This window comes from Pseudopipra pipra, chromosome 7 (assembly GCF_036250125.1).
Source record: "Pseudopipra pipra isolate bDixPip1 chromosome 7, bDixPip1.hap1, whole genome shotgun sequence".
Lineage (NCBI taxonomy): Eukaryota > Metazoa > Chordata > Aves > Passeriformes > Pipridae > Pseudopipra > Pseudopipra pipra.
This window is the reverse complement of record NC_087555.1, coordinates 13,676,301-13,703,708: the sequence shown is the minus strand read 5'-3', so window position 1 is coordinate 13,703,708 and position 27,408 is coordinate 13,676,301. Positions and strand designations below refer to the sequence as shown.

The 27,408-nt window shown below is 37.9% G+C and overlaps 1 protein-coding gene across 8 annotated transcripts in view; it reads left to right on the top strand.

The window, feature by feature from the left end:
• The window catches only part of PARD3B (par-3 family cell polarity regulator beta), a 406,048-nt gene that overhangs the window by 145,511 nt on the left and 233,129 nt on the right, over positions 1–27,408 (top strand). For all 8 annotated transcript variants that reach the window (XM_064660627.1, XM_064660625.1, XM_064660626.1 and 5 more), the window contains one exon: positions 18,370–18,461. In XM_064660627.1, the coding sequence (XP_064516697.1) occupies positions 18,370–18,461 (92 nt within the window). The remainder of the gene's footprint in view (positions 1–18,369; positions 18,462–27,408) is intronic.

Genomic DNA, 27,408 nt, shown 5'->3' with positions numbered 1-27,408 from the left:
TAATGCACAAAAGAGAATCTCTGGTATATGTTTCTTCTCTTTGAAGCACTTCAGAACATAGTAAGGAATTGTCAACAGAAGAAATACTATTAGATTAGGGATTACCGTTTTAATAATAAGAAAACAATCCTTGAGTTTACAAAACACTGAACCAGATGATAGCTTAATGCCCGGCTGTGATTTTCTGCCTCTTTACCTTTCAATGTCTAGTTTGTGTGTAGTTGTCACTTTGAAAAGGCTGTTTTGAGAGGCATGTTGATGATACTATTATGTTAATGTCACCAGTCATACAAAAACTGATATTACCAGGTAAAGTTAGTTCATTTCAACCAGATGCATGCATTCATAAATAAATTATTTTTTTTTAAAATAATGTTGGCAGTATGCCAAAAGATTATAACACTTTTGGGAAATTAATCTACTGCCAATTACATGTATTTATAATACTATACAAGTGTCTAAAGCATCAAACTATTGATGTTAGTTCTGTTAAAATTACTTTTTTACTAATCAGACACTTCTAGTGTCTGATGTCGGTTACCTGTTAAGGTTAGGTCTAACATGCAAATTCTAGGTTTATGGTGATTTAATTTTTGTTAAAATTATTCAATATTTAGAATTCATTACATACTATTATATATTCATATGATTATGATGTTGACTACCACAAAAATACTTCTTTATTATTTATTTAATAAGTAAGATTACTTCAGGTCTAACTTTCTGTTCCACTGCTGCTCGTATTTACTCTGTAACAACCAAATGTGCATATTTAGGGCTGGTTGGTAACTCTGTTTAGTTTGGACTGCAAAAATCAAGTGAGAAAATATTTTTTGGGTTGATATATGCAATTTATAACAGGTTTATTTTGCTTTTTAAGTTATTAAAATATTCTAGGGTTTTGATGAATGTTTATCGAGTTAAAATGGTACACAGTCAAGTTAGAAAGGAAGTTCATATCTTTTATCAGCTCTTGAAGGAAAAAAAGATAATTTTCAGGCAGAAGACAGGAGAAGGTCTCAGGCTACTAGGAGAGCCTACTAGAAGCTCTTTTTAGTGGGATAGCATGTCTGGAAAGCCATATAAAGTAATGCTACCCACTAATGCTATCTGTGCATATGTAGCATATATATTCATGTGGTGCCCTTTGTTAAGAACATTTTTTAGGAGAATTGAGTTTGTTCCTCATTGTTGTGAAAAGAACAGGAACGAGATCAATATATTGCAGTTCACAGGTAACGAAAGGATGTCTGTGCAAAGGAGTTTGAGAATACAGCTCACTAGAGAGTAAAACTTATTTCTGAGCGATACTGAAATTTGAGAAGGGTCTGTCAACCTGGGCATCTGCCATGGATCTTGACTGGTACTGTTGGAATCAGACCCTTAACCCTCTCTAACCTCCCTCTTAACTAGGACCACATTGACTCACGTGCTTGTCCTGCCCTGAGGTCTGGGCTTTTTTGAACTGGGGCACTGGGGATCCAGCTGGCAGGTTTAGTGTCCTCAGGGCACTGGGCGGTTTCCCCTGTTCCTGGGGGTCACCACAGACGGGCTGGCCCTGCCCTGGGGGCCCTTCTGAGAGCCTCATCTCTGCAGCTGCTGTCCAGCCCCTGCTTTCCCCCTCCAGCCCTGTGCCCTGGCTGGCTCACCTGCCCCTGGCTTGTGAGGGGTGGTCCTGTGGGGTTCCTGCTGCCGGGGTGGCTTCCTGCCTTCCTGCCCAGCCACTGACAGGCCACGGGTGCGGGATGCCTCTTGCAGACTCAGCTTTATTCTGTGCTGTATTTTTTTTTTAAATTTGGACTTTAAGTAGCTGCAATTCGAATAAGAAATGCTTGCCAGCAGAATTGTGGGGATTCATATTGATAATTTTCCCTTGCTTTTGCAGTCAGATTTGACTGTATGCTGCAACTGGGGAACAGGAGGCTCCTATTGAAGAAGACAAATTGTTTCAAGAGTGTTCAGCCTCCAGTCTAACATATTTTTCCTACTGCAGATAGCACTTCTGGGTTCATTATAGCTTGTTCTCATAAGTCGTCATTTCTGTCTCAAGGCTGTTGTGCTTTCCAATGTAAAGCAGATTGATGCTGGCACATTTTTTCTATTTTAATTTTACAAAGTTGTCACACTGAAACTGTGCCTCATATTGGAAGTGCTTTGAAGTGAAGAGATAAACAAAGAGCTAAGATAAAATTAAAAAGGAGTATGAACAACATTTCATCTTGGTTTGTCTTTTTTAAAAATAAGCTGAATGAATGTAGTACCCTTGTGCCACTGTAGTAAGTCTGCAAACATTAGCAGATCAATCTAAATTGAGTTAGTGTATATGCAGTAAGCAGAAACAGGTGAAAATTAGGTTATCTGTGCCCAACTCTTTCTATTTGCTTTGAACAGTGAGATATAAACTAGTTTTTAGACCTGATTAGGTTTTGTTTATTTTCAGAGAGGGGCAGACGCAGAACATGTGCTATATCTACCATAGTTATTAAACCAAGAAACTATATAAAAGTCACCAGCTCAATTGTGACATTTGCAGGTAGAGGTAGAAAGCCTTGCTATAAATAAATCTAAAGTGAATCCGGGAGGAAAAACAGCAGCAGTTCTCGGTATATTTCATTTTTATCTCTGAAAAACAAAAACCCAAGAATTGTCTGTCCTTTCGCTAAAAAACAACACCCAAAAAGTAATTGCCTTTACCGGTGTCAGAAATGCCAACCAATTTATAATCTGAAGTATGGTTTATAACTTCACTGTTTTTGGTTTGTAGACTCCCAAAAATTTTCCAATGAAGACATAGCTTATGCTAGATCTTCGCAGTTTCTTTTTATGCTGTTCTAAAAGTAGTCAAGGAATTGAGAGGTCTGTTGACCACAAATTGAAGTCGTTGTCTACAACAGTAAAATAAAAAATGCCAGTGGCAAATATGCTCTCACTGTTACAATCCTTGGGTGCACAATTACTGTTAATCTCTGATTTAAAGGGGAATGACAAGTCTTTGTCCCTAGCCCAGCTTTGAAAACATGTAATGTGTAACAGCTTTTACACCCATTTGGAAGCCTTTTATCCACATTAATGCACCTCTCCTTACTGTTGAGAAACAGCAATTGCAGACAAAAGCATGATTTCTCTAAAGTGGCAGGGTGAGGTCCTTTCCTGAGACCACAGTCTTACTTATGCAGCAAAAAGGTAGTTGCCATTTTCTTTTTCCTGTGCCAAGCAGTATCATCACCAGTGCAGAATAAAAGTAAAGACCTGGGAGACACAGCTGCAAGCTTCCGGTTTGATACTACTCACTCCTCAAACCCAGCATTTATTTTTAAGCCAGTACCTTATCTGTGTCCCAAATTGTGTTGTAGCACTCTAAAAATCAAGCCAAATGTAGAACTGGAAATCCAGTTTTGTTCTTTCCACTGATTTGAACAGGCTCATGAGCAGTAGTCTTCATATACTCATATCTAAAAAACTTCTATGCCTGTTCAGCCTGGATGCTAAAGAATCCAAGGGTCTTCTTAACCAGACACAACTAATATTTTCCTTGGGACGTTCTCTGTCACTCCTGTTTACCAGAGAATAAAATAAAAGATAATTAGATCATAGGAATTAACAACTTCAAGAATCATTCCCCAGTGCCATTTGCCAGACCTGTGAACCTCTCTGAACCAAACTGTTGATAGCCTTTGCTGTTTCCCTAGATGAGGGGGTTGTGGGAGGAGCATTTTGCTCTTGGGTATTCTAGAATTTGGCACCATTGGTGCTAAATGTGCCTGTTTTGCCTTCAAGAGGATTGTGAGGATGAATGAGATTTACTCTCAAGTGTTCATCAGACCAAACTTCAAGGTCTGCTGCTGTTTCTGTGCCATCTCTCACTTCAAAGGTGTTTGCCCTTTGACTTTTAAGTTGAGCTGTTGTTGTTGGGGCCCCTTTGGTTGCCTGAGGCTATCAGATATCCAGATAGCCATAACAGCAGAAATAATATTTGCTTTTGTATGGTAAACAGTTCCTTTTTGATTGTTACAAGTATGTAAGGCAGTTCAGGCTTGAGGAGAAAAAAAAAAAAGACAAACCCAAACTGTTCAAACTTTATTTCAGTTTGCATTCAGCTCCCTCTCTCCTTCCATTTCTGTTTTCTGGACTTGATGGTGCTTGTAGCTGTTGGAATTGGGTACAGCCATGGGGATACTTTGCACAAAGGAAACAAATGAATTTTTAGTCCAGATCAAGTGTAATTATCCCTGAAATTGTTCTGGTTGTGTTCCCATTTTAAGTTCCAGTGAAGGTTTGCTAACTAAACTTGTCTTTATTTATAACCATTTAAACAGGAAAGGGTTATTTGCTGGGAGAGGATATAGCAAATAAAAAGCCTCATCTCTGTCCTCTTAGTACCTGGACTTCTTTCGTGCACATGACACTGTGCTGTAGGCAGTTCATGCTTGAGGAAACTGTTCAGACTAGTTTTTGAGCTGTAGTTCAGCTCCCCAGGCCCCTGTATTTGTGATCTCCAGGCTTGATCGCTCCATTACCATTGCACAGGAGTGAATGTGTATTGCAGAAGCTCTGAGTAGCTTAAAATGCAGCAGTGCATCTGTTTAGCAACACAGATCAGTATTATCCCATTATTCCAGTGTTTTGTTTCATGTATCCAGTAGTTCCTATTAAAATATTAAGCCTAAATTACTATGCTTTTTTTTGGTTGAAATTTAAAGCCCTGCATGAGATTACGGACAGATACTTGAAAAAATGCCACTCCCTCTATGATCTTCTTTTCTACTGGGAGCAACTTTTGTCTAAGATGTATTGCTCTTGCCTGCAGGATGCATCAGGTCCTGGACTATTAAGCTTATTTTCAGAAGAAAGCAGTGAATGCTTCCTTTGGTTGCTTTTGAATTTGGTATTCTCTGAGTGAGAGGCTTTTCTTTAGAAAGTCTACCTAATTCTTTCCCTCACAGAGTAACTCATTGAAGCTATTTCTTGTCTCCTTTTCGTTCTAGAAGAAAAGATAAAGTCTTTACTTGTGAGTACCTAGAACACGTTACAGTGATATGCAATTAGTAGTGCTCAGTGTATGAAAGATGCAAGCAAAGTCTTGCAGCGCTTTGGATTATTATAATACAATTATAAAATCTCCAGGAAAAGGCTTTGCTTTCCTGTGATAGTGGAAGGAACCTCACCGTACAAAATAATTACAAATTTGCTTTTTTAAATAGTAAATTTCAATGAACTTGGCATAGGTAATCTTGTTTTCTTAAGGAGTGAGGCAAACAACCACAACAAAACAAAAATCTACAAAAACACACCCCACTCCATTACCCCCAACATGCTGCCAGTCTCCCAGCATTTCTGGTTGTAGAGTACTTTTAATTATGATCTGACCTGGATGATTAACACTGGATTTCTTCATAAGTAGTAGTATTTGAACTATTTAACTTGTAGATAAAACTGCATTGTGCTTTATATCTAAGCATATTGTACTGAAGTTTTAAAGCTTAAATAATTCACATGCATTAAACTTCATTAACTTTTCAGGCTGCTCAGATTTTCTGTCAACACGTTTCTTAAAATCAAGGGAAATGTAAGTTCAGGAAATACTAGTGTTTACATCAATTGGGCTTCCCATGTCTTAGCTGAGAAGCATCGTGAAGAACTCAGCTGTGCTGAGCCTTGTCATCCTTCATGCATCTGTCATGTTCCTGGCTTTGTCATAACTGACCTTGGCCCTCTCAGCCATACTTGATTTATTCTGCTGTTTGGTGCCATACTTTTGGTTTCTAAGTTCTGAGGAACTGGAAACAAGGGAACTATTTTGTCTCAGAGTGTAGTTTCTCTGTGTGTCTGAAACCAGCCTGAGCACCTCGTGTGGAGAGGTTAGGGAAAGATAGAGCTACATAAAGGCATGCAAGGAGACAGGTTATCTATTTCCTTCCACTTTGTGGTAAACACTGATATAGTAAACATGTCTCTATGATACTTTCTAGGAAATCATTGATATAACTGATAATGTTTATTTTAAAACAGGAATAAACAAAAATTGGGAATTTCTGCTGGAAATGTTTATTACCAACATTTCTCGTGATACACTTTTCCTGTATTTTTCTCAAAAGCGAAGAAACAGGCATGGATGGAAACAGGCATGTTTGTCCAGGAACACATGCAAGAAATAGGACAACTGATAACTCATGCTGCTTTCCATCTTCTGGAGAGCTACTCATTTCTCTGCATCACCTGCCGTGCTCACCTGAACAACAGCAACGTGTTCTCTGACCTTTGTTCTTGCAATTAGAGATGTTGCTGTTAGTCAACAACTGTAATGTAATCAGGTCCACCTGTAACCTTAAAAAAGCTCTTTCTGTTGATAAATATATCTTTATAATGGTAAAATGAAGTTACACATGTGATTTTGTTTGCTTATTTTCTTCAAATGATTAAAAAAAATATGGTTCTGGGAGGCCACTCATAATCTGGTTAGTAGGTAAAACTATGCTGGTCAAAATGGCCTGAGCTTAATTCATCTCTAAGGTTTTATTATTGCTATTTTATTCCCAGAAAACATGCTTATCTTTGCTTAAGTTATTTTGTTCACCCGGCTTCCTTTCAACCATGTGATAAATCCAGTTTTCTTCCACTGCAATTTTTAGTGCTGTCAAGTTATTTATTAACCAGTGCTGTTATTTCAAGATGTAGTTAATAATTAACATAGAACCAGATCATTTCATGAAAGGTTATTTTCTGATGACTTTTAAAAACCCTAGGAGAGGTTGAAAATACCATTATGCTTCATAAGGATTTATTGGAAATAACAGTATACTCTCAGGTGATCTGCCTCTGGTTTCAATTGCCTGCTAGGTTTAAGATAAGCCAGTGATAGTAATGTCTTGGCTCACAGGAGCCAACTCAGGTTTATTAATAATATCCACTCATAAATTCAGGGTAATACTGTGCCTGTACTTTCAGATCCTAAAACAAGGTTTTGTATACAGTTCGACAGAATTAAAATGCTACAGAGTTGCCTTAATTTCCATTGAGAATTGGGATCAAGATCAAGGGCTTTATGTAGGGCAGTGTGTTTTCTCCCACTTGGATGTAGGCAACTCCATTCCTTGAAGATATTCAGGCAGCATTTTAACTGTTGTTTACTTGTTTAATGCTGTGTAGGTTAAGATGTTCTTATAGTCCCTTAGAAACATCTTCAAGACTGATGGCCTGACAAATTCTTTCTTAGATTTGGGTTTAAAGCGTGCCAACAGAGAAATTTGTGAGTATCTCTAATCTAGGGCTTCCCTGTCAAATAGAGGCCTGGCAAGAGAAATTTGTGTTATATTTTCCTTAGGCCATCATGATGGCTCCCTTGCCACACTGTTGGGGAGGTTTCATTGAGAATCTGACATCTCTGAAAGTATGGAGAAAATGGTTAAATATTAAGATGTATACAGGACAATGCTCAAATTGTTAGTCACTAGTCACGTTTTTAGACTGAAACAAACAGGTAAGTTTTTCATATACTCACTGTGTGATTCTTTTGAAAAGCAAATAAATTAGCAGCCCACAAAGTTAAGGAGGAATACTTAACTCCCAGCAGGAATGCAAGTGCCTTTGATCTGAACAGGCAATGTGACTCTTAGTACCTTGTATTCAGGAGCTGCATTACAAGCTGAGGAAGCTCTACACTAATCACAAACTGTGGTTCCCTGGGACATTGTGGAAGCATATGGGAAAATATGGGTGAGTGGGTCTCTGAGAGCATTCAGGTCCTTGTCATGCAATAGATTGGGTCTCTCATGGGCCCCTGGTATTTGATTTATGTGAAGATTTCTGACTTCATGGAGTATGGAGGGCATTTTTTTCTGCCTTAGCTTTTTAGCAAAGTATTTCCCTTGTAATTTCCCTTACATTCCTTTTTAGTCTTTTTCCTTCCAGGCAGATGCTATATTTCAATATCTTATTTTCACTGTATTTTCAATTTAATTCTTGTCTCATCTTTTGATACCCGCTCACATTACTGGCCAGTCTGTCTACCACCATGAGGCAGAAGGGTCTTTGACTATTGCATTAGTACCTAAATGGCACTGATCATGTTGAGAGATGATATTGAGAGATGGGTCTGGGAGTTTGGTGTTCATGCTCTTTAATTGCTGATGTAAGTTCAGTGTTCAGCTGTTGACAAGGACAAACAGTAAGGGGTGTGCACCTTGGACATCTGGAGAAAAAGCTTCTCAGTTACCCTAGTATGCTTCTGTTCATTTAATAAAGGGGGCTCTGTCAGGTTTTTCATGTTCTTCTGCTTAACCTGTCTCAGCTAATGTTTCTGTGATATCTGTTTTTTTGGTGGTTTATGCTGTATTGTGCAGACGTGCCTGTGCATACTGGATTATAGGAAGCGATGTAGCTGTTCTACAAAGATTTAGTCAAAGGTGAAATATTCATCTGAGTGTGCCATCTGTTGTCTGTGTTCTCCCCTCTATGCATTCTTCAGGCCCTGGCATTACTTGCACACAGAGTCACAGCCTGATTGTTGTCTGTCTAGCTTTGCAGTGAGGATGTTCTAAATATTCATAATGTTATGTATACATCAGTCTAGGTGACTGTGTATTATTAGAAATTCTGGGCGTTAAGCACACTGTCATCCATTGTTCAGTAAACACAATTACATTACCTATCTTTCATCTCTTCTCTAATGAATCCATGCTAATTGATTAATCAGTGCTGTTGCTTCACTATGATAATCCCATATGAGGAATAGTGGTAACATAACTAGCAATTACTAACATACATTGCACACTGAGGAAAACTTATCATAATACACTGCAAGTGGCAAACCCAGAGCAGGAGGAGCAGAGCTGTGCCCCAGCCAGGCCTTGCATTCCAGGGCACAGCTCTGTCTGCTGGGAGGAGAGGTGGGCCAGGTGGTCCTGACTGTAGCAGTCCTTGGATGTGAGTGTGATCCACTGATTACTGGTGCAGGGACTATCTCAGGCTGTTGCTGATCAGTGGTGTGTTACAAAAAGGCAAATCTGAGAAGATCTGGGCAATGTGATCAGCTCTGTCTTTTTCAGAGTTTCATCTGGTGTTCGTTACTGAAGTGTCTGCCTTCTTGACATAAATATAGCTATGACAGTGACTTCTAAAGTGAAAGAGCATTTTTATACCATTACAGCGTCTTACTGATGTTACTGTTTAATTTCCAAAGCAATGAGTAGAGATTTCTGATCAAGACAAAGCTTAATTGTTGGCTCTCACAGGCCGTGAGCAGTGATGAATGGTAACAATTTGGTTATCCTTGCTGTTACAGAATCAATGGATGTATGGATTCCTGTTGACCAATTTAGCATGTTTAATGTGTCTTATTATATGCTCCATTCATAAAGAGAATTAGCAGCAAAATACTGTTTACTGTCTTTAATGAAGACCCCTTTTTTAACTTCGAAAATGAGTGTGATTTTTAAATTTTGGAAACCACTGTTGTCCACTCCCCCTGTCATTGGTGGTGGTGAAGATATGCATAATTTTAATGTGGATGAAAAAGATAGGTAAATTCAATAAAGGATTCATTGCAAGGAATAGAGGCGCAAGGCTGAAGTATCACTTGTATATTCAGCTATTTGTGGGGGAAATGGTAATGTGCCATCGTACATAAGACTGTCTAGATAAGATTTAGATGTCCTCTAAGTACTACTTCCATGAAGAAATTCTCATGTAGTGCATAGTAGTTTCAGAGATTTTTTTCTTTCTTAACTTCAAAAAAAAAAGGAATACAAGCAGTATCTCTCTGCACAAATAAGGAATGAGTCAAAATACAACTTTGTAGTTTGAAAATCTCTTGTTAAAAGGTTCTGTCAGTCTTGGGAGGCTTAAAACAGCTGGGGAGTGTCATGCTGATGTTCCCTTGGTCTGAGAAAATTTGGTAGATTTTCTTGTAGGAACATTAATTTATTTCCTGTTTTTGCCATATTAATTCCTCAGTAGCAGTTTCCAACCAAGAGAGAAGGGATTAGTGTGCATTTGTAGAGCTAATGATAGTGCACTTTTTAAATCATGCTTGTTGCCATAGGAATAATTGCTTACAAATAATTTATATAGTAACTAAAATGTCCAAAGTTTATGTACTTCCATTGAACACATATTTTTGTCTCCAAATGGGTGATGCAGAAAAAAATCACAAGTTTTAACTTGGAAACACCCACTTCTTCACTGCCCTGTGTTGTTGATAGCATTACTAAATATTCTCTATAAATAAAAGGCTACCCATGTACTTCTGGACAGTATATTTAGCAATAGTCCTTAAAATATCATTAAAATCTAATAAAAACATAAGGTAAATAAAACATAAATATTAATATCCTAGCAGAGTAGCATGCCTCAGGTCAGCCAAAATATTTTAAATGCTCTAAGCATGCATTAGTTCAAATTAATAATCTTTCTGAGATGCAGATAATACTGACTCAGGCAGTATTGCTCTGTAGTGTGTAGTTGGCTGGCAGTGCAGGCAGAGAGCTCGTAGGCAATTAAAATCAGCATGATGAATGGGGAGAGGGCTAATAAACATATCCTATGTTTTAAAGATGCCAGTGGTCATATGGCTGGCCAGTTACTCCATCCTTTCAATAATGATTCCAGTATTGACATCTCCTAAAAGTTGTGAACATGTACCATATTACTTACATTTCCAGTAGTTTTTTGGTTGTGTTGGTGTGTGGGTTGTTTGGTGTGGGGCTTTTTTTTCACCCTTACTGGAACATTTCCTTTTCTTTTAAGAATTGATTCTCGGCCAGTAGAGGTGCTAAATCCAAATATTTATCAATATACTATCAATACTTTTAAAAGCAGCTTTCTACTGTTTTGGAAAAGACATTGCTCACACTTCAGCCTAGAAATACTTAAAAATGTTGGGCTTACGGCCAGAGTTTTATGTGCAGAAAAGCTACTTCTGGAGACTTTTAACTGAGGCAATTTTTCCATTTTTCTTTTTCTCTCAGCCCTTCAGAAATTGAAATACTTAGGCACTCCAGCTGCACCTTTTCCTTCCCTTTACCCGTGCAAAACCACTGCCAAGGAAGATGTGAACTCTCCAGTGTTATTACAACTAGTGGATTTTTTTTTTTCTCAGTGATAAAGAAATCTTTCATGTGAGAACTCTTGAAGTTCTGTTACCAAAATTGTATGTAACAATTTTGATCTCCAGGCCTAAAAGTAATCCTTGTTGCTCTTAATAATAAATGTTTTACTCTTTGTATAGGACTCAGAGCATTGCTTTTTCCATGCAGAGAATGCTCCTCATCTAGAGTTTTGAATGATTAAGATGAAATAAACTGGGAGTAGGTAGAGCAGGAAGGGTTAGGGAGAACATTTTGAAGGTTGGTACTGGCAAGATGTGTTTTACGTGCAGAAGTTGCTGCTAATCTGCTTCAGTGCAAAGTCACCCAGAGTAGCTGGACCTGCTGGGGAAGGGGGTTTCAGCCAGCTCTGGTTTTGTACTGAACAACAGAGGGTATGTTGTCCACCAGTACAGTTCAGCTGTAATGATAACCCTCAGTAGAGAATTGTTAACAAACAATTTGGGGGAATAATTCCTTGCTTCGGATGGATTCCCAGGAGAGTATCTATTTATGCCCTTGGTTTAGAATATCCTTTTAAGTGCCAAGATCACACACAACTCACTACAATAGTCAAGAAATCCGTTGGTAGTTGAGGGGGGAAATGATGCTGTTGTGGTTCCTGAAACTGTCGTGTAATTGCTAAAAGCTGTACTATATTATGGCTTTTCTTTGTGCTGTGCTAATTAAACATTAATCCACTTGCATGTTATTAAAAATATCTGAAGATGTACAGCTATTCTTATGTTGAAAAGTATCTTTTACCAGTCCAGTAGAATACATTTTAATTGACATTGAAAGAAGCTTTATGATTCTTATTTTCATATTGCCTGCCTAAAATAATTTTTAGCAAGTGATTAATTGCATTTGTAGATACTGCACAATTGCATCAATTATCCATTTCAAATGAATTACATTCTGAATAGTTGAGAAGATGATGTAGTTTAATCAGTAAGTGAAATGGAAGTATTATAAGTTGTTTAGAAATACTTAACATGTTTTATGGAGGGAGAGTGATTTAAATCAAGCAGACTGCTGGAAAAATAAGAAATATATAGCAACAAACAATAATACTTTTCCTTCAGTTTAGGAGCATTTTATTAGCCTGATTTGTATTGGTTTCCATCCTTAACGTATTGATGATACCGATACTGTGATAATAGGAATTTTTTAATTGAGATAAATTAATTGTGGTTATAAATACACCTGTGTAAGTATGACAGCTGGTATGTCTGTTGGTCAATGTGTTCTCTTTCCAACAGACTCTGTAGTATTTAAGAGCATACTGAGCAGTTTCTGTTATTGGTTGGTTTTAAAAGGATGTTTGCTATTTCGTTATGCTTATTTAGAAGGAAAAAAGAAAAGTAGCATGTTAAAATAAAAAATTAATCTGGAAGAAGTGATTGGCCTCTCCCAGCCAATTCCCCTCAGTTTACGTACTGGCTATGGTGTTTTATGGTGTAGAATAATCCCTTTGGCCAGTTCAGGTCAGCAGTCCTGGCCACACTCCCTTACAGCCTCTGTGCACCTCCTGTCTGGCAGAGCAGAAACTGAAAAGTCTGTGACTTAGGGTAAGCACTACTTAGCAACAACCAAAATATCAGTGGTTCATCAACATTGTTCTCATACTAAATCCAAGACACAGCACTGCACCAGCAACTAGGAAAGAAATTAATTCTGCCTGAGCCCAAAGCAGGATACCTCAATTACAAAAATTTTTCTACCCCAAATGTGTTTCTGCTACAGTTACGGTGCAGGTCTCTGCTAACTGGAAGCTTGTAATGTATTTCACTTGCCAGATTGTTCCCTGGCCTTGAGATAGCCTGACTCTGTACATGGTAAGTAATAAAGATAAGATAAATGTTTTCTTTATATTGGGTTTTAGTGCCACATCTTCAGTTAGGCCCATTGTGGATTTAAGGCCAAATGGAGGAATCGAAGAGACTAATTTTAAGTCTGAAACATTCCTAAAGCTTGTGGTGTGCTTCATTCTTCTTGTTGCAAACTGAGGATGGCAGGAGTGTCCTAATGAAGGACAGTGGTTATTTCTTAACTATTTTAGGAACACACCTACAAACACAACTTATGTTTTGTCCCAAAAGACCAAGTGAGCCATGAAGAAGCCTTTTTGAGGCACAGTCAGGTACAATCAGCCAGAACTTGAAACCAGCAGTATGTGTAACTGCTGGGCATTACAGCAAGATATATGGTTCATGTTTTAACTTGTGCTTGGTTATATTATTACAAAAAGGGGCCTTTATGTGTGTGTTTCTTGAGTTGTGTGGTCTTGGGGATCATCCTCTGGATGTGATGTCATGTATTGCATTTGTTGTTCTAACTAAAGGTAAACACCTTCATAACACGCACTAATTGGTTTGGGAATATTTATGAAAGTGTTGATTTTTAAAGCTAAATATAGTGCTATGGCTTTTTAAACTCATTCTGGCTGTCAGAAGTGCTCACATGATCCTGAAAGTGTTGCTAAAAATGTTCAATTTTTAAATATGGTAATTAAAATTGTCTGTTGTGAGAGCAGTCGATGAGACATTTCCTGCATTTGTAAACTAAGCATCCCTTTCACCCCCAGGTTTCCTTGGATCTCACTGTTTATGTCTGAACTCTCACTGAACCTTCTTGGAAGGTTTACTGTTGGCTAGGTAGGGAGAGCGAGCTCTGCAGCCTGACACCCTGCTCCGTGACCTTCTGCTCGTCGGTTTGGATACTTGGCTTTGTTTTAGAAAGTTGATGCCCTCAGGGAATACAATACTGTAAACTGGAACTTCAGACATACATTTTTACTTCTAACTTTGTCATTGAAAGAAAGCCTCAGATAAAGATACTTGGGTATACCAAATATTTCCCTTGGGTATACCAGCCTACTTCACTCCTAATTTGAGTACATATCATGTGTATTTCTACTATTAATAGATCATATTTATTTCTTTTAAGTTTATTGTTAGTGTTTGATGACCATTTTATACTCCAAGTGTGTCCTGCACTCAGGCTTTTCTCCTGTTCTTTATTTAGACTCCATATTCTCCAAATCTATCTAGTTTTGAGACTTGTCTCATGTTGGTTATTATATAATTTTTTTTTTTCAGAGAAGAGGATGTTTTTTCCTACATAGCTTTTCTAAAAGTGACATATTGGCAATTATATGCTACTCAAATTCTTACTTCTTAAGAATGAATTGTATTCCGAGCCTACCAGGCAGATTTGAGGTGATATAGGTAGGGCCCTTCTAGAGCCATTGGTGGCCTGTGAATATTTCTGAACTTGTCTTGCTGGGCTGGGTGATACAGTCTGCTCTGGCATGAACGTGCAGAATTTTGCTGCAGAAGAACCTCAACAAAAGATTTATTTTTAGCTAAAATGTAACTCAAAGCTATACTATAGCCAGAGTTTAGTTAGAAAACAGATGTGGTGCAGTTTTTTTGAAGATACAAAAATCCAGTTTGTTTGGGTTGCAGTGATGGTGAGAAAACAGCACAGTGGGGCTGGTGGGCAGCTTCTGCTGTGTCGGCTGCTCAGGGCTGCACTTTTCTGTTTGTAATACGAACAGTTGGTTTGACCATTTTCAGTCAATTCTGTCTTTCCCTCTCTCTTTTTCTAGCCAGAAATGGATACTTTCATGTCTCTGTTCAAAAGAGCCACTATTGCTTTTCCCCTTAGATGCTTTGTGGTTTTTATGAAATGAGCATTTTCAAAAATTAAAGGCAAACCCCAGAGAATTTGTCATACTCCCTAAGCTCAATAAGACCATGACTGATTCCAGTGTTTATTGCTGGGGGTAATACATGTCTGTGCTGACTGCTGAGTTGAGAAGACTGTATGTTCACAAAGTAGAAAATGTTACTGGTATGTGCTCTGTCACTCTTTCTACTGTCACATGTACGTGTTTCCCTAACTTGAGAGCTGTCACATAATGAATATTAGACTTTCTAGCATTTGGGTAGCAGGTGTTTGCAGAGGGCTATTATTTAATAGAATCTCTCTCCTCTGCTTCAGTCCTAATTTGAAGAACATGCACTAAGAAGAATTGCTTAATTCAAATTATCCATATGTAAATAAATTAAAAACCTTCCACTGCTCTTAGATGCATATGCTTTCTTGGCTTTTGTTTTTACCACACCGTTTTGCATTTTATTCCTATGTCCTAAGTGAAAACTGCAATTCTGTCACCGTAAAGCGATTACATTGTCAACTGAATTTGAGTCAAGCTTTGGTAGTCGGTGTCATTAATTCTGCTACTGTTGAAAAACAAGACAATCAGACTTTAAGATATGAACAAGAGATTGAACGTTTCTATGTGTATTGGATCATTGGCTTTTGATAGGGTCTTCACTTGTGCATTTTTGGTTTCTTATCAAGCTGGTTCATCAGGAGATGATCTGTTAAAATTTACTGTGCTTCTCATGAAATGCTGAAGTACGAAAGGAATTTGTCTATTGGTAGTGATTGTTATGTGACTGAAGCTCTAATGTCGTTCTCAGAGAGCTCAATTATAATGCTGGTGTTATGATTCATGTTTCCTTGATCAGTTAAGCCTTTAAATATATCTGGCTTTGTGTTTACTGACTTGAGCATGTGATAATCTGTGGTATGTCTGAGCACTGTATGCCTTCAAATCAAAACAGGCTGTGGTGTGCAGGATGGAGGCTCTGATACTGAAGTTTTCCCTGTGGCATTTCTGAAATCGCTCAACAAACTTCTGTCCAGCTCAGGAGAGGTCAAGTTTTCTTTAGAAGTTTTTACCCTTAAATGTAAAATACAAACAAACAAAACCCCCTCACTACAATAAGCAAAAAAAACAACCCAAAAACACAAACAAAAGAAACAAAAAAAGCAAGCTGTAATTGTAGATATGGACTCCAAACTTTATCCTCTGATTCCTCTTGTTTTATCTTGTGGAAAGATTAAATTGTGTGTGACTGTCAGGTGCCTTGCAAGGCTGGACCATTATTTTCTGGTACAGGAATAAACATGCCTTGAAACCTTTATGTCGTGTTTATAAACCTGTTCTTCAAGACCTCTTCCAAAGGTCTAACATCCCTGATATCTACAATAATCCTCTTATCAAGCTTCAAGATACTTTCTTCTGGTCTGACCTTTAGCAGAAAAGAAAGCTCTTAAGTGCCATCTTTCTGTAAGGACCTCTTACTTATCTTGGGGTGGAACTGTGCTCTTAGCAGTGTTGTCCTGTGTCACTAAGCAAATCAAAGTATGAGATTATACTTGTTGATCAAAAAAATCATTCCTTGTGGTTAAACATCTGTGTGTCAGTCAACAGAAACAAGAGATGAGATTGTGTTCTGAACACCAGTATTTTTCCTTACTGTGAAATCTGCTTCTCAGGAAGTGGAGGTAGAGGACAAGCATGGATGTAATCTCACTGCAATAAGAACAATAGTAACCAAAAGCCTAGAAACAGAGAAATAACGTAGCTTATGCAGACTTGTGTAGACTGCAAGGGAGGCTTCAGGTGGCAAAAAATTCTGAGTTCATGAGTAGCATGTTCTCTGTCTTGCACTGTGTTGCAGCCAGTGTCCGAAAGAAAAGAGTCCAATTAATTCACAACCCTAAATCTGCTCATGGCTTGGCTATCTTAAGCTTTCCAAAAAGTAGAGCCTTTGTAGCACCAGTGTTTTCTGTGGTTAGCTAAAGGATGTTGGCTTTGTTGGGAACATTATTGTTAAGAGGTTTGTCTGCTTCCAGCATCTGTTGCTACCAAAACACTTTTTTTAAAGCTTTTGTCAAGATGAAGTCAACATATGAATGCTATGTGTGAGATTTCTGTTGGTAATGCACTGCTTGAGGTCAAATTCTTGATTTATGATCTTAGTATGGAATATATTTCATATAGCAAGAATTATTCCTTGGCGTGTGGTTCCACTGTGAAAAGTGATCGGAAGAGATGGCAGTTACTTAATACACAGTTTTTAAAAATGGTTCTTCTACTAGCAACAGTAGTTCACTTTGAGCTGTATTGGTCTTGCAGTTGAAGCCAAATCTGTTGGCTTCTGCTCTAATTAACACACAAAGAGCATCTCTACTAATATTATAAGTTCAAAAGCAGCATGTGAACCAAAAGGCGATCCAGCTCGATTTATATTTTTTAAGGGTTTACTTGCAAGGCTGCTCGTGATTCTATTTTGAAACACAAAGCAACCCACACTTGCCCCCAAGTCTCTTGATACTTGTAAGCTAAAAATAAGTTCTACAAATCTTTGAGGAACTGGAAACACCAAACCTTAAAAGCCATCTTTTGAGTAGAGCCATCATTTGAGAGAAATGGGAACTTTTAATATACAGTGTAGAGCTTTTATTGAAAATTAAATTACCTATCAAGTTGGCCTTGTTCTTTGAAATTAATTTATAGCATTGCTACCTTTTGCCTTGAGACAACTTGATATGGCAAGTGTATACAGTGGAAAACTGTACCACTGCAACAACAAAAAAAAATAATGATTAACTTTAGGCTTTATCCAGTTAAGATCAAACTCTGAATTGAATTGTCTTAGTGTGTTGACAGCTGAAGATTTATGTCTTCCAGTTATATTCCTGTTGCAGATTTGACAGAAGTGACCTCTCCGAAGAAGGTCTTTGTTACAGAATTTGCTCTGTTTACATTATTGCCATAAGAGTTGGGATGAAGTACAGTATGTTAAAGCTAATACATCACCTGCTGACAGTGGTCTTATCTCATTGGTAACTATTTTCCTCTCCCAGTATGAAAAAAATGCAGACACTGAAAGTGTGAGGATCATAAAAAGAAAGTTAAATAATAGTTTTCAAGAGCTTTAGCATTAATACCTGGACCCTGTGTGCAGTGTATTTTTGTCTGGCCAAATGGTTTCGTAATTTCTTTTTCTGGGAAGTTACTGTGAAAATACATCTTTACCAGATGCTACTAAGGGGCAAAGCACAACCAAAAAAAAAAAAGCCATTTGGTTTATCCAAGATTCGTGTGATGTATTGTGAGAAAGGAGGAGGCTCAGGGTGGGAAAGAGTGACTTTCAGGTTGGATAGGCAGACAAGAAGGTAGTACCATGACCTTCTCCAGTGGAAGGATGGTGGGACTCTGGTATGAGGAGCAGGACTTTAGATACCCTCCTGTTTCTTCAAATGCTGTGTCACAGATACTACATGCAGAATGGGTCTTTCAGTCCTCACTGTCAGTGAGATGATGTTACTTTATGGCTGACTTTCTCTTCCAAATATTGATTAAAAAATATAAACACACAATTATGTATGTAGTTTCAAAATGTGCTTTGAAATCTCTCAACAGGGTGCTTCCCAGGCATCCTTTCAGGATGGGGAGATGAACCTCACTGGACACACAGAACTGTTGTTGGCTCAGAGGGCCCGACTCCCTGTCAGGTAGGAACATCCTCTGTTTGATGCTGACTCAAGTATGATTTATCAACATGCAAGACAAGACTGACTTCTCATTCCAGCTGCAGTCCTGAATCTGCATTGTGTTTCCCATCGTCATGACCTCTTCCTCCTCCTCCCTTTCCCATCCTTCAATTCACATACTGAAGCACATATTTGTGCATGACAGACTTTTACCCTTGTTGATGAATATGAAGTTTTTTTTGTGCTGTGTGTAGTGTAAGGGTAAGGGAGAAATAATACTACTATTGTATACTTCCTTTTTGATTTCTACTCAGTCCTGCAAGTATTTCATGCCTTAAGATAGAAGCTGTTCTTAAGTCATATATTATATCTCAATAAATAATCATTCACTGAACCATATAGTCCTAAAATCATCTTCTTCAGTTTAAGTGTCACGTCTGTTTTTGAGTGGTAAGGTTATTACTTTCTATATCCTGTAGTAGATTTTTATCTCTGTGTTTATATACTGTGAAAGCTATAGCCAATATTTGCAATATTTCCCAGTGCATTGCTTCACTAGAGTAGTCAGATGGAATGCATTCTTTTCCTCTCTTCATTTATAACCAACTAGAGATGGCCAGTGCTGCTATTTCTGAAGGTGAGAGCAGTCCCATTGACAGTTTGGGAAATAACTTTAATTTCTACCAGTCTAAATTTTAAGTGAAACTTAGGTAGATCTATAATCTGCATTGAAAGCAAATACAGTAAAACTTGAGAGCTGCATAGCTGAAACCAGAGGAGGGGAAATCAGGTGAAGAGTTTTAATAATGAGCAACAGTGTTTATTGTTCCTAAAATCACAGGGAAAATTCTAAATGTCTGAAATGAAATTGAAAAGTAATGATTTTGCAGATTGCATTTGTTACACCAAGTTAACAGGCCAGGCTGCAATACAGTGTCACAGAGCAGGTCAGTCAGTAGTGGCATTAGAGGACTTGACGTGGTAAATATAGAGCAAAATGTTTCCCTGCTGCTCTTTTCCTGTCTCACCATAAGCTGAAATTTCACTTCTGACTGGTGATTCAGGTTGTGCTAAAACCACCTTTTTGGGTAGGTGAAGGAATTCAGTCCTTTGTCCAGTATGTTGTGTTTGTTGCAGAACTGTAGTGGTATATGTAGCACATTGTATAATGAAATTAGGATGAGTTACATGGCAAACTTCTGTGTGACAGCTAAAATGTGAAAAATTACTCTGTTTCGATTTTGGTGATAGCAAATAATCCTTTGCTATAATTCTGCAGCTTATAGTTGTTTGTCAAAACAGTATAAAATGAAACCCATGAAGTAAGTAGTATCTGCGTGCTGAGAGCATTTGTCCTCACAAACACCTGAGAAAAAACAAGGGTTAATATTCTCTTTTTACCTACATGAGGGCTGGGAAAGAGGCATGAATATATACCCACAGCCTGTGGTGGAGTTTGCAAGAGCAGAGATTCGAACCTTGCTGGTCTTCTGGGCCATGCCAGGATTTTGATAGAAGGATTACCTTTCTTTTTAGAATGTATCAAAAATCAATCTTTTCCATACAAGAGAGATAATTTCTAGTTTTTCTTACTCTTTATGTCATAATTTCATTTATTTTATGGGAGATTTTATGATCTTGGTACAGTTGTGGTTTTCAACCCACTGTCTGGTATTTTTCCTCCCTTTTGGAGGCCTCCTTGTCACCTAGTGCATATACCATTTTGTAATTTCTTCTCTTGCCTGCTAATGCTGGTACATATTTTTAGAATGGTCTCATTAGGAAAAAGAACTGGAGTGCTCTTCCAGCTTTCTCTGCACCTGTCGGGCCTCTAAGTTACATGCCAGCTGATTAGTGTTCATCATGCAGGTATAGAACTTAGTTTAGTTGCTAATGCTTATTTTCTCTTTAAGGAATGTTGTTGCTAAAGACTTCTACAGCTTGTTTCACCTGAGGTAATTATTATGCATCACCAAATATATGCACTCATTTGTCTCTCGATCCGTTAATTTGTAATGGGGATTAATCAAGCTCTGTGCACACTATGCTCATATTTACTGTTGTCCTTATGACTTTACTAGGGTGGATTAGACCCTCTAAGTCCTCTCAGGAATTTTTTTAAGAGCATATCATTGTTTATCGAGTTAAACAATTCCTTGCTTGCATTTGGCATTCTTCAGAAGAAGGTTGTGATACTCGTTTGCTTTTTAATCTTCATAATTTGGTGGCCACTGGAAATGCTGACGAGAAAAACCTCTGTGATGCTTTTCAGAGTTTTTCAGTTTTCTGGAATGGCCGAGTCTCCTCTGACCTTGTCAAAAAACAGTCATTAATAAGCCTAAATTTCTGTAGCTCTCTTACAATTTCTGCTGAATTCTGCAAACTGTCTTGACGGAGGACTGTGGAAGGAAAAGTGGTAAAGAATATAGATAGGGGCCCACTTGACTGGTGCCTGAGCATCAGTGTGGAACAGACAGGGAGCAGAGGGAAAGCTGGCCAGAAAAGGATATTCCCAAGAATCTTTCTGCATTGGTTGTAATTGTTTGGGTTTTTTTAAATTACTTGTATTAATCTTGAGGTTGACGCATTCAGAAAAACAATGGCCAAACCCAACCAAATAAATGAAAACCAAACCAAAATAAAGAGAAATGATCAGTCTTTCTTTAAATACAGTCCCAGTAAAATAATTCTACCAAAATATACCTTGCTTGTAGTTCCTGTGTCCTAAGGAGAATTTAGAAAACACTATTTTTTTTTTGCCTGCAAGAGTTGAGGTGGGTACTATGTGGATTTTTTCCTCAAAGTTGTGAATTATACTGAAGTATTTGTAACATATTTCAGTTTCTTCAAACAGTGAACTTTAGAGGAATTCTGAATACATTATTTTGTAAAGCATAGTTAGTTCATATTTCTGTGAAATTCACTGGAATTATAAAAGTCAGAGAATTTAAATTTTAAGGCAGTAAATTTGATTCTTGTTTGGCTTTTTTCTTCTAAGTGAAGCTTTTTAAACTGTTTTTCCAAAAGTGTTTTCATTAGGAGTAATGGGTTTATAAAGGAAAATAGTAAGTCACTAGAGACCGTCTATCTCACTGTTATTTAATTTGATTGAATGTAAGTAAAGAAGGTTTTATTAATAAAATAATATTAAATAAGAAAACTATTTTTTTCCACAAGTAGTACAACTAGGATCTTAATATCTGATTTGACTCCTTTTACACTGTTTATTCTGAAAGAAAGTGTTACTTATAATTCTGATTTATTCAGGTATCTTCCTTGTTGTATTCCAAAGGTGTTAGGGCCATGAAGGACCACCAAGTCGTGATACCTTAAGCCTTCATTTAAATGTGCCATTTAAATAAACCATGTTCAGTGATGTTAGTAAATATGATACTTCAGCCTAATTGTGAGCTACTCCATGCTATGGAAGCTTTTCCGTGCTATAGAAGAAGGAAAACTAATATTGTCCCTGCAGCTTTCACTGAGTTTGGTAATCTTGAAGGTCTTATAGCACTTCAGCAAAATAGCAACTCATCACCCTAAAAAAATGATCTGAGCACCAACCTGTCTGAGGTCAGGGTTCCTTCTCTGACCACAGCCAATAAATGGGTATTTCAGAGGGAAGCATAAAAAAAGAATACCATGATTAATATTTCATGATTGTGAATCCCAAACAGTTGAATTTAAAGGCTCCAGACTTCGATTGTTTTATACTTCTCACTCAAGTAGGAAAACTGTTCCATTTGAAGAAGATCAGTTCACTGATTTAAGTAGGTGAAACTAGTTGCACGTTGGGTAAACCAGTGGCCATAGAGAGGATTTTTAGCTCTTCTACTCAGAAGCTAGTGGGAAGTTTTGCCTGGATCCTCTTAAAACATTTCACTGGAAAAGGACTGGGAAATTTTTCAGGACTGTGTCCCTCAGGAGTCTGAAAATTTTAATTTGACATTTTGAGAGTTGAACATTGTGTCATTGGAACGTTTTTTGTAAATTCTGGAGGTGGCTTTTTTTTTTAATTATTTTGTTTATTTGCTGGTAAAAATAATGTTCAGGGTAAAAGAAGCCAAGCTAATGCCATCAGTGTATAAAATTTTGTATTTCTTCTTGCATCCTTTCATGTTCTGTACTAGGTTTGAAAGATTTTTAAAGAACAGGATCTTGATACTCTATAGATTGTCAGGTAGACATTTGTCACAACCTTTAATGTTGAGTTCCTTCGCCCACTGTTCATTGAAATACCGGGTCTGTAAACCTTGCTTTTTTTTTAGTAAAAATGATGGTGTTAAGAAACAGTAAACATGAATCTGCTTGGAAGTGGATGTTTAGCTTAATAGCACTGGATTAGTTGGAACTCAAAGGGTAATTTATGCATAGATAATTCATTATGTGTTTTCATTATGTTCTGTTTTGCTGTCTTCCCACTTCTTTTTAGCAGAGGTCAGGGTCAGTTCCTTGGTTTAAGCACTGTAGATACATAATTAAAGTGTAGCTGCAGAATTTTTTTCCTTCTCTGTATTTTCCTTTTTTAACCTACTGTGTCTTTCATTAGTCTAACAGAGAATTGGAACAACTTGATTTAAAGACAAAAAAGACACAAAACTCTGGTGCCTGCAGGCTGTCTGGTTTCTCTCCAAACCTTTAGACAGTTAATCGTGTGAGAACTAACTAATTTTAGTGGGACAAAAAATCTGGATTAACACATTTTAGTTAGGAGAAGGTGATTTGTTTCCTCTTCAAATTGAAACTGGAAGAATCTGGCCTTATTTCATAGTAAATATTTGAACTTTGTGGGTAGTTTGTTTTTTAGTTTAGTGTAGAATGGAGCAGCTGAAGCTTGCCTGTCTCTTGTAAAAGAGTGAGCAGTTTCCTTAACTGTGCCTGGAAAGCTCATCCTTGACTACACCTTCAGCTGTGTTCTCCTCTCCCTGTAGGGTGCTCTCCATCCCCGTTTATTGTTTGGATTTTCATCATTTGAGTATGTCCACGTTATTTAACATCTGGAATTTCAATTTCTTCTTCAGGGCTTTCAACAGACCTTTAGGTACCTAGTTGAAAAGATGGAAGGAAAAATGTGGAAAAGGGGTAGGAGATGGGTGGGAAGTATGCTATCTGACAGGTTCAGTTTTGCTGACTACTCTGGAAGAATGAGTACAAATACTTCATTACCATCAGTAACTGTACTAGCTTAGTCTGTGAAAAAAGTACATGGACAGAGTCACCACCCTCTTTATTTGGATAAATCTGTGCAGTCTTCCTTGTTAAAGTCCCCTTTGGGAACTTGACGTCACCTGTAGGCCTGTGCTCGCTACCAAATGTCAACACCCTTTGTCGATGGATTCTCTGCTGGAATTGCCTGGTGGGGCTGGAGGCACAGTGAAGAACAAGCAAGGAGATGCAGCTTAATAACTTCATCTGTGAACTTTCTACATTTGAGTAACATTTATTTTGTCTTTTACTTGACTGTGGTCAATAAAACACCACAAAGCGTGTTCAGAATATCAGCTGTGCTTTTCTGTTTGCAAGGGAAAGACTGACATCCTGCACTAAGATTTTTTTTCAGATATAGCATCTTACTAATCTGTACCTTTTATTAGACACACACAAGAAAGTGTTGAGTAGAATTGCAAAGGAAAATGCCATTGGAATGGTAAATACTTGATCTGTGTTTACTCAGGCAGTAGATTGTTGTGACATACACATGATGACAAGTTTTGCCCACTAACCCATGCAGAAAGCAGCTTTTCCAAGGTACTGTCTTCAGTGTGTTGCAAAACAATTAATCTGCTTTAGGCTGTCTCTGCTGCGTTCTCCAAGAGAACTGCTACCAAGATTCTCCTAGCATTTTTAACTGAGGAAGGTCAAAGTACCTTAGTGAACTAGCCCTGCTGCAAAACTCCAAAACATTTATTTCTAGAGAGAGTTCCCTTCTAAGCATCTCTGAGTTCTCAGTGGCTCGGATCAGTTTGTGAGTGTTGTTGGGTAGTTTGCAGAGAAGCTTTCAGCTGACAGATCTTTTCCCACTGCAAAACTGACAAACTGCTAATTCTTGATACAGATTTCAGGAGAGGGAGCTATAGTATTCGACAGCGAGGACACTGCCAACCTGAGGATCACATTGATTCACCACTAAATATGCACTGCTGAATGTGCAGCACTCCATTTAAATTTTGCTTTCCATATTACCAGTGCTGAGCATGCTCACTACACACATGTATGCCTTCTCTATCTCTCTCTTTACTAAACAGTGCTCATCAACATTTTTAATAATATGCATGGCAAGCCTTCCAGACAAATGTGATAGACGGTAAAGAATCTGTCAGAAATCAATAACATCAAGCAATGAAGAATTTAAATAGTAAATGATGACAGCTCCCTCAGGTTAAAAATCAATAGTACAGTGCTGAATGTGGTCTTTGATCAGGTCATACTAGGCAGGTGTTCTCTCTTCAGTGAGACCTCTGAGGCACCTTCAGTGCAGTGAGGGGCAGGGAGGTGCCATTTGAAGAAGCCTGAGTGCTGTGTGTCTGGTTGGGGTGAACCCTGCAGTTCTGATAAATTTCACCCACATAAATGCTTTTTAAAAGTTCCCTTATTTTGACTGCTGTAAGAATACATCTGTATGTGTTCCACAGAGACTGAGTTCCAAACTCAGCAGGGACAGTCTTTTCTGAGGTAGGAGCTCTGTCTGCTCCTTGAAGAACGTACAGGAGACACAAACAGTAACACACCGAGGCACCCTCTGTGCATTGCTCACCAATGCTTCCAGCCTCTCCTCCCCATCTAGCAATTGGACTCCATGACTTTTACACTGGATAGGCCGGACTTGTGTTTTCTTTTGCTGCAAAAGGCATTTAAGATCTGTAGGGGAGATTTAAAATAGGAGTATGTCACTAGTGGGTTACTAACTTATGGAATTTAATTTTTTTCCTATTTTGGGGGTTGGTTTGTTTCTTAAAAGTGTTGAATATTGCAGAAAATCTATAAGTTACCTTCTCTGTTGTCAATATCACAGTTATCAACCTGCAGTGGAAAGCAATTCTGCATTCTCCCACTCCCTTTTTAAATTTTTTTAACTTGGCTCTGTCAAACTGAAGAGTCCCAGCATCTTTTTGTCCCTTGTGCCTGTGGAGTTTAGTAATTAGTATTCTTAAAGCTCATCCTATTTAGGATTTCATTCAGGCATGCCCTATTCCTGAATACTTTCTCCAGTATAGTATAAACTGTAAGCCAATGTGGAATAGTACACAGGTGAGTTCAGCTGTTCTCATGGGCAGATTAAATGTGCCCAAAGAGGGACAGAATGAGTGAATGATGCCAAATTTGTCTGAATTTCTAATCTTTGAAGTTGCTAAACAAATAAAAAACAAACCAAACCCCAGATGTCCCAGTTTTTAAATTTTTAACTGTCATGCTTTCATAGGTATAATATAAAAATAACGTCCTCAAAGATTCTTGAAAGTTGGTTTGAAGGGAAGTTTTCCTCTCAGATGTAATTAAGAATCACATTTGAGGAAAAAGAAGTCTTTAGATTCATAGATTTTTGATTAAAATTGTAATTCCAAAGTACCCTTTTTAATATATGCATACAGAGTGTCTTATTCTGCATATTTAGAACATCCATAAGTTTTAGGTAAAAGTTTTTTACTTCTACCTCAGTGTTTAAAAGTAATACACAATGTACATGTGGGCTATTGGTTTACACAAAGAAGCCTGTTTTTCTTAGTGTGTAGATTTCATGTTAGATTTAAAAATATGCTTGTTTGTTTTCTTTGGCTTTGAGCCTACTTATAACTGTAAATGCATTGATTTAATATGACAGTGAACCTGTCTGTCGTGATAGCCCTCAAAAAACTTTTTGCTCTGTTTCACAGTTGCTCAGGAAGACAGCTCTTCCCTGAAGTACTTAAACAACGTGCAGGGTTATCTGGGGATAACTGTAACTTATTTAAATTTTCCCTGTACAAATGAAAGGACATTCACTACTTCTGATTGTTTTCTGGATCTGTAGGGTTTGGCTACTTATTTTACTTATGCATTTTGGTGCTGTAGAAGTTCAAAAGACAATAAAAGTAGCCCTTTAATTATCTTTCTTTGTGTATTAAGAGAATTGAAGGAAGTAGAAGATGGAACTCAAAGAGGAGTTAATTTCCTATGAATTCACTGTGGAGGTTTTTGGTAACCACCCTGATTAGTTTTTCTGACTAGTTTCCCTAGAAAAAAGTATATGTAAAAAAACCTAGAGGAAGATTTTGTCAGAATTTTGATTAATGAGGAGGGGCAATACAGGAAAAAAAAAAAATCTACAAATGCCTGTTGATGGTGCCTGTGCTATAAATACATTAGTATGTAAACCTGTTGCTTTGGGATCAGTGGTGGTTTGTTGCTCAGGGTCTTTCTATTTCATTTTTATGGAACATAAATTCATTACAGCGTCGGCCTTTTTGGAAGAATAGTTTACAAGAAAAACACCTCCCCAAAACTCACTCTTGTCATTAGTAATTGTGCTCCTTGTGAGAGGGTTTAGCTGTGCTACATGTTTTTATGTTGTATCTGATGTAGTGTAACTGTGTGTTGCCACTGTGTAACTGTGTCTTGCCTTATACCGGTACATTTTTGCCGATTCTTGCGTCATATCAAATGATCATAAGACCATGGGTCAGCAAAAACAGTCAGCTGATCCCAGAGGAAGTCGTTGTACTAGAGAAAAATAATTTGAGGGGGAGGGCAGGGTGGTGTGGAAGAGTCAGCTTGGTCATCTTACTCTGCAAACATGTGCCCTCTAGATCCGTTGTATGGTTTTTAAAGGAAGGTCAGAACTGTTATCCCCACTGTCAGCCTGCCCTTGCATCAGTTAGACTGAATCTTTAACTCCTGGCAGTGTGTAAAGGGGCCGTTTGGTTGAGTTTGCCGTGCTCTGTCAGCACTGTAGGATTGGCAGGCATGTGGTGAGCTTGTAGCTTGTGGTGTA